This window comes from Phyllopteryx taeniolatus, chromosome 3 (genome assembly GCF_024500385.1).
Source record: "Phyllopteryx taeniolatus isolate TA_2022b chromosome 3, UOR_Ptae_1.2, whole genome shotgun sequence".
Lineage (NCBI taxonomy): Eukaryota > Metazoa > Chordata > Actinopteri > Syngnathiformes > Syngnathidae > Phyllopteryx > Phyllopteryx taeniolatus.
Window position 1 is genome coordinate 4,242,198 of NC_084504.1, and position 13,285 is coordinate 4,255,482.

The 13,285-nt window shown below is 41.2% G+C and overlaps 1 protein-coding gene across 8 annotated transcripts in view; it reads left to right on the forward strand.

The window, feature by feature from the left end:
• The window catches only part of fbrsl1 (fibrosin-like 1), a 421,085-nt gene that overhangs the window by 257,885 nt on the left and 149,915 nt on the right, over window positions 1-13,285 (forward strand). For all 8 annotated transcript variants that reach the window (XM_061766519.1, XM_061766516.1, XM_061766523.1 and 5 more), the window contains exon 5: window positions 5,697-5,726. In XM_061766519.1, the coding sequence (XP_061622503.1) occupies window positions 5,697-5,726 (30 nt within the window). The remainder of the gene's footprint in view (window positions 1-5,696; window positions 5,727-13,285) is intronic.

Consider the following 13,285-nt stretch of genomic DNA (forward strand, 5'->3'; position numbering starts at 1 on the left):
TTCCGCTTGCCATTGACTTCTTAAACAGTTGACTAACAATTCCATTGTGACATGCTCCCAATTTTGCACCTCACTGTCGGGACACTTCTACATTATTCATGCACTCACTGTTTTATCACGCTGCAGTATTTGCATACTGTTGTTAATTACTACTGGTCACCTAAGTGTTTGAGAACTCTCTGCACCATTTGCACAATTGTCACTGTTCCAGATCATTGCACTATTAGTCACATTAAATTGCTCTAAATTGGTTGAGAACTGCACTTTTCGCACAATTGCAATTATATCAGCATCACCACACTAGTGATACACTTCCATTGCTCAATGACTCTCCATTCTTGTGATTTTTGTGTCCTAAATGTATATTTTGTCATAGTGGCTGTTTGTTGTCATACTAGAGTGGCTCCAACTACTGGAGACAAGTTCCTTATGTGTCTTGTAACATACTTGGCCAATAAACCTGATTCTGATGTTTTCCATGTGCAGGGGTGAGGAAAAGTTGCCACCAAAACTCCAGTAACTGGCTTGAAGATTTAGATTTAGTTTCTCTGGAAACAACCAGACAGTGTACTGTATTTTACCTCTGTAAAATTCATCCAAAAGGTGGAAGGAGGAAGAAGGATCTACTCTCTCAGAGTTTAACCGTGATCGGAACCCTTTCAATTATGAACCATTACAACTGCTTCCTGTGCAGTATTCATGCCACGGCAGATCGCCCCGTTCAGACGTCTTAGGTTGCTGTAAGTTGAGATAAACACTCGCTGAGGTGTTCTAGCTAGACACCTACCTCTATTCATCAATGTCACAGCCTTAGCACTCAATAATTCAAAGCTGGGTGGTAATGAGCTCCCCGCAGGCCGTGTCCCAGAGGAGTGCCTCCCACCCCCCAATGTCTCTGCTGTAATGTAGTTATATCTTGTGTCAGGTTTCAAATCAATTACATTTCTACGTGATGGCTATGTAATTGTCTCTGATTAGGTTTTTGGTAGGCTAACCAAGTGTGAGTTTGCCTAACTAAGAAAAGTGAAAAAAAATATATTTAAAACAAGTCTATGTAACTCATATGGAGGATGCTCGGATGTTGATCCCTGCAGTTGCAGTAAGGACAACACCCATAAAAGCATGAAATGTGTTTTATTGCTTCCCACGTGGTATTTTTCAACAGGGATTAGAAACACTACTTGTTTACATTCAGATTCTAGGGAAGGCAAGGCAACTTTATTTGTATAGCATAGTCATACACAAGACTAATCCATTGTGCTTCACAGAGGCAAAACTTACAAAAAGATTTAATGAAAATATTCAAATCAAGAAAAAAAAAATCCCAACAAAAGAACAGGATAATTAAAAAGATAAAACAAAAAAATCATGTTGAATTAATAATGAAAAAGCCACAATGAACAATACATTTAAATCTACCGGCAATTTGAGCAGGTGTTCTGGAAGTTGTTCCAAGGTTAAGGAGCATAGAAAGAGAATGCTGATTCACTTTTTTTGTTCTGGTTCTGGATATATTTAATAAGACTGTGTACGACAACCTGAGGGGTCTGGAAGTCTCACAGGGAACCAGAGGTCCTGAACATATTTAGGTCCAAGACCATTCAGAGCTATTAAGACCAACCGTAAGATTTTAAATAACTATTCTTTGATACACAGTAAGTCAGTTTAGAGATTTTAAGATTTTGGTACCAGTAACAACTTGAGCAGCAGCAATCTGGACCAGTTGCAGCTGTTGGATTAATGTTTTTGTTTGACCCGAAAACCCCATTATAAGAGTACATCTATCGAAAATGAATGTTAATCAGCTTTTCTCTGACTTGTTTGGACAGAATATCTTTGATTCAAGAGATGTTCTTCAGGTGGTTATAAGCAGACTACGGTTCAGCTTTTACGTGGAGTGAAATTGAGGGTTAGGGTTAACAATATACAATCATAAATAGATTTCTGTGTATTCTTACATAACTGTGTTTTTCACAAACTCTTACCACTGAGTCAATAATCATATTTCTTACTTGATTTGTGTCAAGTCCTTTCAGTTTTGGGGCCAAAAACAATGACTTGTCTCTTTTCTGCATTGAGCATGAGAGAGTTTTGGCTCATTCACATATTCATGTGATGGATGCACTCAGTCAGGTACTAAGGACTTGTAGTGACACTGAGATGTCAATCTATGTGTTGTCTGCATAAGTGTGATAAGACATGGTGGGATGTCCTATGATCTGAGGTAGAGGCAGATGTTGAATAGAAGCCCCCAAAGAATGGACCCTTGGGGCACCCCACGTGTAATCTTTATTTGCTGAGATTTAGTATCTCCAAATGCAACAAAGAACTCGAGATCTTGTAAATAAGTTCTGAACGAGTTTAGCACAATGCCGGTAAGTGCCAGTCTGTCGTTCAGAATGTTGTGATCAATCGAGTCAAATACACCTCTGAGGTCCAGTAGAACTAACACAGTGGTTCTGGATTCCAGACGCATCAGTGTTCAGATGGATGTCATCCAAGACTAAAGGCTTCTTTATACTCGTGCGGGTGGCAACCGCACTGACGTCACTGTGGCTATCCCGCGCGCAGTTTTCCTTTATACTCGAGCGCAACCCATGCGCGCTGTTTTGAAAATGTGCTGCAGTTCTCCTCCAAGTCGTGGGTGTCACTACAGCTGGTATTGGCTAGGACACCACAGGGTGGAGTTTACTCTGCATTTTATGGCCATTTCCGTTAGCCATTTTTAGTTTCTTTTCTGGAACAAGATACAAAGCAACAACAATGGCGACCATAAACAAATGGACCAAGCTGACCAGATGATACGTTTAGTTATGCCGCAAAATCGATAGAAAGGCGGCGCCGTACGTGGTATGTGGAACCAAGCGGAACGCTGAGTACATCATCACAGCATGTGACTAAATGGACCAATCACAAGAGATGCAGTCTAAGTGCTATGGTGTGAATGAGTTTTTTTTTTTTTTTTACGCATTACAAAAAGGTAGTATCACTACATTGGTGCATACAGACATCTATTTTCGCATGCGACAACAAACAGACAAGTAACTACACGTCTGAGAGCAGACCAGCAGGATGTCAGCCTACGCTGACGATGATATTATTATTCATGCTGAAAAGGGAGCAGCTGTTACGAATAATAATTTACATTGCATTAATAAAGGGGAGTGTCATTACAAAAAAAGTGCACAACTACTTTTGGGAACTATTGCAACAACAGAAGCCATCATAGTCATCTCAGCCATCTAATTCTAACTTATATTAACTTAGGGGCAATAAAAATTCTGATATGATTGAAATAACACGTAAATCACTCGCTCATGTCTAGGGCATCTTCTCATAGCACTTCTTGCTAGCACAATGAACACACGTTTAAGCCTGTTAACTGCATCATGTGATACCCAACCCACCAAAGCTAGAAACTGACAATTAAATCCCGTGTGCGCTGTGTCTGTTACTGTGGCTCTGAGGAAGGTGACAACTTAATACGAGTGACGTCACATTTCTCAGTGAACGCCTTAGTATTCTGCGACATGAATGCATGATACTGTAGTTCCCGATTCCTGTTAATGATGTGAGTTAATACTCGAATTGATTTGATCTGGGCAAGACTGTGATAGAGTATAAAAACTATTCTGTTGTTCTGCCATTTATTTGAATACACACAAATGAATTTTGCAATGATAAGAAACATTTGTTGGCAGTTATTAAATTCAGATCTATACCTCTTCCATTTTGTTTTACTAAATGATAATTGAAGTATCGGTAATTGATTTTGGAAACATGGGTCATTACAAATACTAAACCCTCTAAAACATAATCGTGCAATTCGATTATGTTTGTTATGTTCTCGGGTGTTGAGACATTCCTACCCCTACAAATAAACCATATCATTCGTGGCCCAACTGGACTTGTACTGCCTCTTGGCATAATGCCTGGAAATGTTAAGAAACCCCTATGGTTAGCCAGTTGCTGGGGGTCAAAAAACTGTTGTTGTATGTCACCTCATTTATGGTAGAATCGAATTTGCTGAGTGTATACTGTGATAGACGGGCGGGCAAAAGAAAACTGACAGTGAATCCTTGTCTGCACAGGCATCAGTGCAGACTAATGATGGATGGATGCATGGATGGATGGATGGACAGAAAAACAAAGGGGATACCACAAAGGAATGTGGAGTGGAATTGTGATGTATGAGAAGGACAGTGTTGTGGTTAGGTGCATCTGCAACTAAATCGTGATGCATTGTGCCTGCACGATGGCTCAATAAGTATAACAGACAGTAAAGTCTCCTGGTTCCTCCTTAATCAGCTATCTGACTGAGTCTACCAATCTTGTCTTCTGTACCTCACTTTATGATTTTTTATCTGGTTCTATTCCCTTATTGTTCGCATTCTTGCCCTTTAAATCTCTTCGCTTCTCTTCATTTCTTTTTACAAGGACCTCCGTCTCTCTCCCCCTCTCTCTCTGTCTCACACTGCCTTTTGTGTTAACAGCCTTCCCTTTTTGTGCAGTTGCTGAGCCACTGGGTGCACAGCTACAATCTTGCCTTTCATTTCATGCTTCTGGAAATGAATGTTTTACTGGCTTCATTAAAGCATACAGCAGTCAGCGCCGTGTGTTCCCTCTGAAGTTGAGCTCCATGAACCTGGCCATTAGAGGACATTATGGCCCCAGATTTCAGGACACAGTGGAGAACTGTATAATTTGATTAGTGTTATTAATCAAATGGAATTCCGCTTATCATCTCGCTCCCACCTAGGCCCCTCACCCCCTCCTTTCACTTCTGCTTTTCAATTGTTCCTTTCCTTTCCGTCTTTCTCCTCCATGCAAATGCCTCACTTTCGTTCATGATGCAACCCACATGCATTGAAAGTGACAAAATACCTTGACCCTTCCCTTTTAAAAACAATGATTTACCACTTTCCCTTTTCCTTTTCCAGTCCCACCTGTCTCTAAGACATGCATCTCCTTCTCCTAGCCGGGGACATAAATCAATTGAGATGAAAGTTCCATAATTGTGCTTGCTGGGAGGGATTTGAGCAAAATTGCGCTATGAATTTTTTAAAGGGTTTTTTTACTAGCTCCCCAATGGGACTTGGGCAGCCAAGGAAGGTGAGGCCACAAGGATTTATGGGCCTAGATTCTTCATTACTGAAGTAATTTTCCTGAAAATGATCGTGTGTAGGACTGATGCTCCATTTGAGCCCATCTAATCCTTAGCTGTCTGTGATTCCTAGTAATTGATTGTTCACATTATATTCAAGGGTCAGTGCACACTTTTATTTCAATACAGTGGATAGTTTTATTGGGTTGTTATGACACTTTCATCGGCAAATATTTGTTTTTTTATTTCATTACAAACTACTGTAGCTGTGAGTCTTAGGCTAACTTGGAATTGAATAACAATGGGAGTTTGCATATGAGTGAATCAAGTATGACCCTTGTTGTGTGTAGAGCCTGTCACATGCTGAGCGATGACATAATGATTGTTTCCTTTTGTTGTTACTGTAACATTTTTCTCTACGATATGTCCACACCTGAGCTATTTACTGTAGCTACTTTTCTTGGTCAAGCTGTCATTTTGTTTTATCATCAAAGGTTTCCACTTGTTTTTTCCATCTATGATCTTCCCTCCATCCTCATCTTCACCTTGTGTTCAGTACGAATTGGCTAATATTCTGTCTCCATCGCTTTAGGTGCCGCCGGCAGCAGTGACCCTCCTCAAGGTTAGTGCATCCACAATGCCAAGTTTCATTTTGAATCTTTCTTAGCCTCCACTCAATTTTACAGCTCAGTAGTTTGAGAAGCAGTGTGGGTAAATCTGCTTCTAGAAGGAGAAAGATAGTGAGCCAGGAGGCAGGTGGGAGAAAAAATTGTCACCAGTTGGAGAGGATCTCATTCCTGGCACCCGAACAAGCCAAGAAAATTTGTCACTTTTGCACCATGTCAAACTTGAAGGCAATGAAAATATAATGGACCCACAGGCTTCGGTAAGCGCTGCAGTTATAGTACCTTAGGGAGGGAATGATGCTGAGCTCAACTGGAATAATTCCTTGATGGCTTTGGAGCAAGTCAGATCAACAAATAGAATATTTGGAATTAAAATGCATGGAGTATTGAGACACTTAGCGGAAGGCCATAACACAGTTAACGCGATCCCAGCCTTTTTGCCACAGTTTCCTTCAAAAGTCAATCCATACATTGTCTACAGGAGTTATCCTTGTTATGGCTACATTTACGTTGTAGCCTAATCCATCTGATTTTGGGCGAAATGCAGATTCACTTTGGATTAATCATCAGTCACAGGGCCCATACGGGCAAAGAACCATTCACCCTCATACTTTGTGGTAACATACACATGCTGCATTCACAGAAGTCAGGCAAGTGAATCTCTACATCTGTGATCCCTAGAAAGGTTTTAATAATAATATAATATATAATAACAGACCCATTCAAGTAATATCTCAAATAAAGGTAATAACTTCATATTTGCCATACATTTGAGTAAAGAAATGTAAACATTTAATTAAAAATGTCTTCACATTAAGATATTTGATGTCAATGCAGAATTCTTCGTCATCCTGCATATTTTGTTCACTTAGTGCTGAACATACAACTTTGTGTGTGTGTGTGTGGCGTTTGCATGTTCTCCCCATAACAGTGTGGGTTTTCTGTGGGTTCAGTTTTCCCTCAAAAACAAAATACTTGTTAAGTTCCCTAGACCAAGATGTAGACTTAGGCCCAGAGTAGTGCAAGTTTGCTGCATGCGGCTCCTCAGGGTTGGGTTAGATTCAGCAAACAAATTTCTCTGTAAATTTTATGTGGAAATTGAAGTACGTTTACCTTCATCCTGAAGGTGTTGGATGGGGTTGAGGTCAGGGCTCGCAAGTAAGTTTTCTCTCATCCAACTTTCCCAAAACTATTCCCATAAAGTTAGAAGCATGGGATTTTCCAAAATGTCTTAAGACGAAGAAGTAAGATGAAATTATAAAAAAAAGCTTGATTCATTAATTAAAAACATTTGCCAAGAAAATAATAGTCTATTTTTATGTTGCCAAAATTTGTTGTACATTAAATACCTCAACCCAAAAACAACATAAACGTGCAGTTTTCATGACTAGAAAATCGTGTTATATATTAATCAGTGAATTATAGTTTGCTGCTAAGGTCTATGCCAAACATTTAACCAGCACATACTCGGGAACTAAAATGAAGCATGACTGAGGTGCGTGGTGCGGAGAAGATCAGGGAGTAGAAAGAGAGAAAAGTTTGTCCTGGACGCTCTAAAGAGACTCACTGTGACCAATTGAGGTGAAGTGGATGAATGAGGCCATTCACCGGGCATAATGAAAGAGCTCCTGCTGGGCTCTAAATGAGGGTGGACCCATCTGCACCACATAGGCGTGCACAAACCAATGACCTTGAAAATTACCCAGGAAGCACTTTGGGATAGTCACCCCAGCAACAGGCTGGGGTTTGCATGGTAACCAGACCCTTCAATCAGTGCCTGGCAGTTTCTTTAAACAGGACACAGCTTTTAGTGCATTGAAAGAACTTCATGTGAAATCCAGCTTGAAGGACACCCCAAGTTGTTTTTTCATGGGTGGTGAGACAGTTATCCCATGTGAATGTTTTTTTTCTCATGGCTTTTCCTCTCAAGAAATGTTTGTCTCAGCACCTGTATGTGCTTCTTGTGTATACTGTATGTCGTGTTGTCTGGAGATTAATTAGCAGAGATGGGGACTCTGGTGACTGTGACTTGGACTCGAGTGAATTCGACTCTCTGTTTTGATAACTTGTGCCTTGAAAAGAACGAAAAGACTTAGATTTAACCTGACTTGGCTTGAGACATGATGACTTGAAAGACTTGATTGTTGTTCATTTCATTTATTCGGGTTGAAGGTAATATAAAAGATTAATGAGTTACGGTGTGCGAGCACATGTTGGAAATGGCACTGTCATGACTGGAGGATTTCCCTGGCAATCACTCAGACCCCTGCCTTACTACGGAGAAGCACCCCCCCCGATATCAGACTAGCGACCTCTTTGTCATGTCAGCCGGAGCCAAAGGGGTGCATACTTTTTTGCCACGTAAATTCCTTAGACTATTCTTAAACTCAGTCAGTAATTTGCTAATATTAGCTTGATGTGATCCAAACTCTGCGATTGGCTGGCAACCAGTCCAGGGTGTACCCGCCTCTCACCCAAAGTCAGCTGGGATAGCACACCCATGTCCCCATTGAGGTGAAGCGGTATAGAAAGTGGACGAGTGGATCTAAAATCCAAAGTTCAGGGTTGCTGACAGAAATATCCTTTGAAATGGTCAGTTAATAATTAAGTGAAGAAGTAGTAATGGTTTTAAATGGGGTACATGTCAGTTTAAGAGGCAAGCCAAGTTTATTGGTAGAACTCAATTTATACACAAGGCAATTCAAAATGATGTATAGGCTAGATAAAATGAATAACATAATTCCACAAAACATCTAAAATAATCATTAGGAATCAAATTAAAAGCAAGGAGTGCAGCTATACAGTAATACTTTCAGTTGTCATATGCACAGTTAAATAGAACTGTTTTCAGCCTGGATTTGAACATTGTCAGAGTTGAGGCCTTTCTCAGATCTGGAAGCATATAACTGAAATGCAGCCTCATCGTCTTTAGTTACGACTCTGGGCACCAGTGGGAGACCACTACCTGATGTCCTTAGAGCTCAAGAAGGTTCATATGGCTTTAACATGTCAGAGATGTACAGAAATGCAGCAGTTTTAGGGCTTTTGGAAATGTTCCGATATTAAGTGACATAAATAAATACAAATAATACAAATCAATTTATGTCAAACACAGTACATGGGAAGAGTATGGTTTTAAAATGGAGTAAATTTAACCCAGGAATTTAAAGTTTTTCAACAACAACAACAAAATCTGTCATATATGTTAAAACTGGGGCGGCACGGTTGAGGACTGGTTATCACATCTGCCTCACAGTTCTGAGGACCCGGGTTCAAATCCGGCCTCGCCTGTGTGGAGTTTGCATGTTCTCCCCGTGCCTGCGTGGGTTATAGCCGGGTACTTCGGTTTCCTGTCACATCCCAAAAATAGGCATGGTCGGTTCATTGAAGACTCTGAATTGCCCATAGATGTGAATGTGAGTGCAATAGTTGTTTGTTTATATGTGCCCTGCGGTTGGCTGGTGACCAGTTCAGGGTGTACCCCGCTTCTCGCCCAAAGATAGCTGGGATAGGCTCAAGCACGCCCGTGACCCCAGTGAGTATAAGCGGTATGGAAAATTAGTGAATGGATGTTAAAACTGTCTCTATGACCTGACTAGGGATTGGAATTGATTAAAAATATAATAATAATAATAATCAGATTCCAATTCCGTTTTCAATAATGCTTAACAATTTGATTATTTATCAATTCTCTTATCGATTCTCCAATTTGTAGTTTGGGGGAGGAAAAAGTCCAGGGGACTTTAAATACATAAAATGAATAAAATATTTTTTTTTAAAATGCCCACTGGATATTATATCCAGCCCTTATATCCAGGCTTCCCATGATCATAAAAACGTTATAATTAAAGAAAAATAATTCCTGTGCCGCAGTGCGGATTGTGTATGCAACTTCCTGCATTGTAAACACACGCTGAACGCACCGTGTCTGTCTTGCAGCAAGCGTGTGACTTATGTTATTCTGCCCTCCCTGAGCGTGCTCTAAGCTGTTTCATGACACACCCCAGTTGACTTTTGCTGTAAAACTAAACGCCAAACAAAAATAAATACACACATTGTATATTTAAATAGAAGACACCCGTCGTTTGATAGATCGCCAGGTTAATGCGAACACTTAATGGAAAACCCTATTGACGGGCTAGCTAAAATTATCATTAGATCATAGAAGGGATTTACCTTAAAATAACAAATATTGACACACAAACGCCATAGTAACACATACAGACAGGTAATATAAAAATACTGTCAGGCATATATTCTTCCCAATTTGTGGAAAACTAGTTTATCAAAGTGCAACCAAACAGGAAAAAAAAATGTCTTGTAAATTTGACACATCACAGAGAAGAGTCATATTAACAAGCCTGACAATGAATCAATGAATTGAAAAATTACAATGTGAAATCCAGCTTCAAAATGGTAAAGAATTGAGACATTCTTTCAGCTTGCCGACGCTGTGGGCGTGTCGCTGAGAGCTCTGAAAATCCCGTCTCTCCTGTCAACCAAATACACATACCACCTTGCTTCTCTCACGACTCCTTTCAGGCGACGGAGCTATCACACGCTTTCACGGGCTGCAGAGAAGCAGACTCTGAGCTGGCATAATGACGATAAACTGCGCCGCCGGGACAATTTTCCCTCCTTTGAAATTCAGCGGGCATCGGGCTTTTGTAGCCGCCAAATGGTGCTCCATAAGCGGCCAAAGCCGCACAATGAGCTCCGGTCTCCCAGATTCATTTTCGCCTCCTCCTCCTCACCGAGGGAAAGGGAGGAAGGAGGCTCTAAGGCTAACAACACTAACGCTGTTGCGCTGGACCTCCAGCGGCATCTCTCTAACCGCTGGCAATAGGCCGTGGGGCGGCGGATCTCGGCCATTTTGCCACTGCCTCGCAACACAACGTGCGTGGGTGCCACACGACAAGACACGTTTCCCAAACACAAAACACATTACACTTCAGGGAAGATGTATTTTTTTCAAGCTGTGGGCATAGTTTCCTGACCAATTGCACAATGTAATCTTGCTGTCAGTTTTTGGGGAAGAAGAAAAACAAGCTGAAGTTGTTTGGAGTGTAAAATAAAATGTTTAATTGATTGATTACTGATGTTGTGTTATGAAGTGGTGTTGAATTTGAGTACAAACTCTTGAGAGGTGTGATACAAGTTAGATAAATTAGCCAATAATGTCATTTGCTCTTATTGGTCCTCTAGATCAGACTATATACTGCAGGTAATACTGTACTAATAAGGTGACTTTACTTGGTACTTGCCCAAAATGACTTGGGACTTGCTTGAGACGTGAAGGTTATGGCTTGATCCCATCTCTGTTAATTAGGTCCAGAGGAATTACACAGACAGTTTTAGGAGACTGTGAAATAGAGCCACTTTCTGAGTTACCAGATGACAGAAATTCCTCACTCATGGGGGACTGGACATTAACTATACAAGCATTCTCAAGCATCTGGTCCATTGCATTGTATCTGTGGTATTTGACTAAATATATTCAGTCTCAATGAGCCAGAGACAGGCAGGTCGTTGAAGTTCTATTCCCATCGCCGGTTCCCCTCATGGAACTTTTGACAGCATGAAATGACAATCCACCCCTGCATGCATCTCCCACGTCAAAGTGTAATGAGATTTGTGCTGCTGGAAATATTACTACAAAGCATCAGGCCCACACTCGCTTCTGACTGCACCTTCAAACAGCGCTGCCTGCCAGCTTGCCTGCCTGCTGGAAAAGAAACGAACAAAAAACAATCAGAATCAGAGGCACAGAAATGGCAAGGGAAGCTCCCTGTGCGGAGACAAACGTGCACGCCAAGACCTTTCATCGTGAGCGTGATTAGAAATCTGAAATCGTTTTAAAACCCAGCTTTGTGTGTGTTCCTCAAACGAAAGAGTTGCTCACTGTTTCTCGCCACTAACTGCCAGTGATCTGGGCTCTAATTGTGGTGTCGTTGACAAGGCTTGTGTGGCTGCGCGCTTTTTAAGATGAGCTTTTTGCGAAGTTTTCTGTCAGATCCCCCACCAAAGGCACTGAAGAAAAACAAAACCTCACTGATTCTGAACCTTATATCACCTACTGATTGCTTTGTGCATAAATGCACACCTAATGTGTACACTGATGGGCTCTGTGCAGGTCTAATATGACCACATAAAGTGTTGTAAGCGAGTGAAGAAAATATTACTGTTTTAAGTCTTTATAAATCTGATCCGTCTTAAACTGAGCATATTTTCGAGGGCAAAGCTGTAGTTTGACCATCGTGTGCCATCGTGTGCACCGTCCTTGATGTTATAACAGGAGGGCTGGAAAGAGCCTTCGGAATTAGGCATTTTTGGATTCCTTACTGTTCATGGACCACATTTTTGAGGGTCTGAGGGAAGGAAAAAAGGCAGCCTGAAGAATTTACAGTGGTTGGAGGACGAAACGGGGAGGGGTAGAGAAGACAGGAACACAGTGAAAGCATAGCTCATAAAAATCACTATTATAACAGCATTAATTGATGCTGCTGAGTGCCATATGTGTCGCCATATGGAAACACTGCCCCCAAAGGCCTGCTTATAATAGACAGCCCGCAGTGGTGCACACAACTTGGCACATTTACAAACAAGGGACATGCCATTAATATGAGCCATTCAGCCAGAGCAAGAGACAGCGCCAGAAGGGAGTGAGAGGATGGTGGAGTGAGGAATGAGCGAGTGGAAAAGAGGCAGTTACCTCATGACTAATTTTATTTAGTTGGCATTTTCAGTTTGATCATATAACTGCTCTGCCCATATTTTCTACCAAATGACAAACTTATCTACGTTTGACATTTGGAGACCTTAATACACTTCTCATGTTTTGTCCTGAAATTATTTAATTACACCAATAAATAGTCTCTGCCTTAAGTGTTGATCAACTTCCACTTCAACCAAAAGTGGTAGTTGTAGTAGTCCCGTAGTGTGCGCGCAACTCTCACACAAACGCATGTTCACACATTCACACAGAGAAACACATAAGCAGGTGAAATGATTCATGACATCCTGACTGGCCAGGCCGCATGTATTAGCCCTGTTTAACTACCTCTGTTCCTAATAGCAGAGCAACCATTATTCCCTCCCACAGGCTCCACCAAATGCTCGAGTAGTCATTTTTTGTGGCCATTCTGCAGGGAAACTGAGTTCTGAAGTCAGGATACAGTATACAGTATTGATCTAATTGTAAAGGTTTTGTAAGACCAAATGCAATGGGATGGCCCAACGGCTTCGGTGAAATTAAATATTGTTCACAATAAACTTTTGTTAGTGAGCATTTCTCCTTTGTCGAGATAATCCATCCCACCTCACAGGTGTGGCATATCAAGATGCTGATTAGGCTGGCCACAATAAAAGGCAATAAAAGGCCACTCTGAAATGTGCAGTTTTGCTTTATTGTGGAGGTCAGAAAACCAGTCAGTATCTGGTGTGACCACCATTTGCCTCACGCAGTGCAACACATCTTTGCATAGAGTTGATCAGGTTGTTGATTGTGGCCTGTGGAATGTTGGTCCACTCCTCTTCAATGGCGGTACGAAGTTGC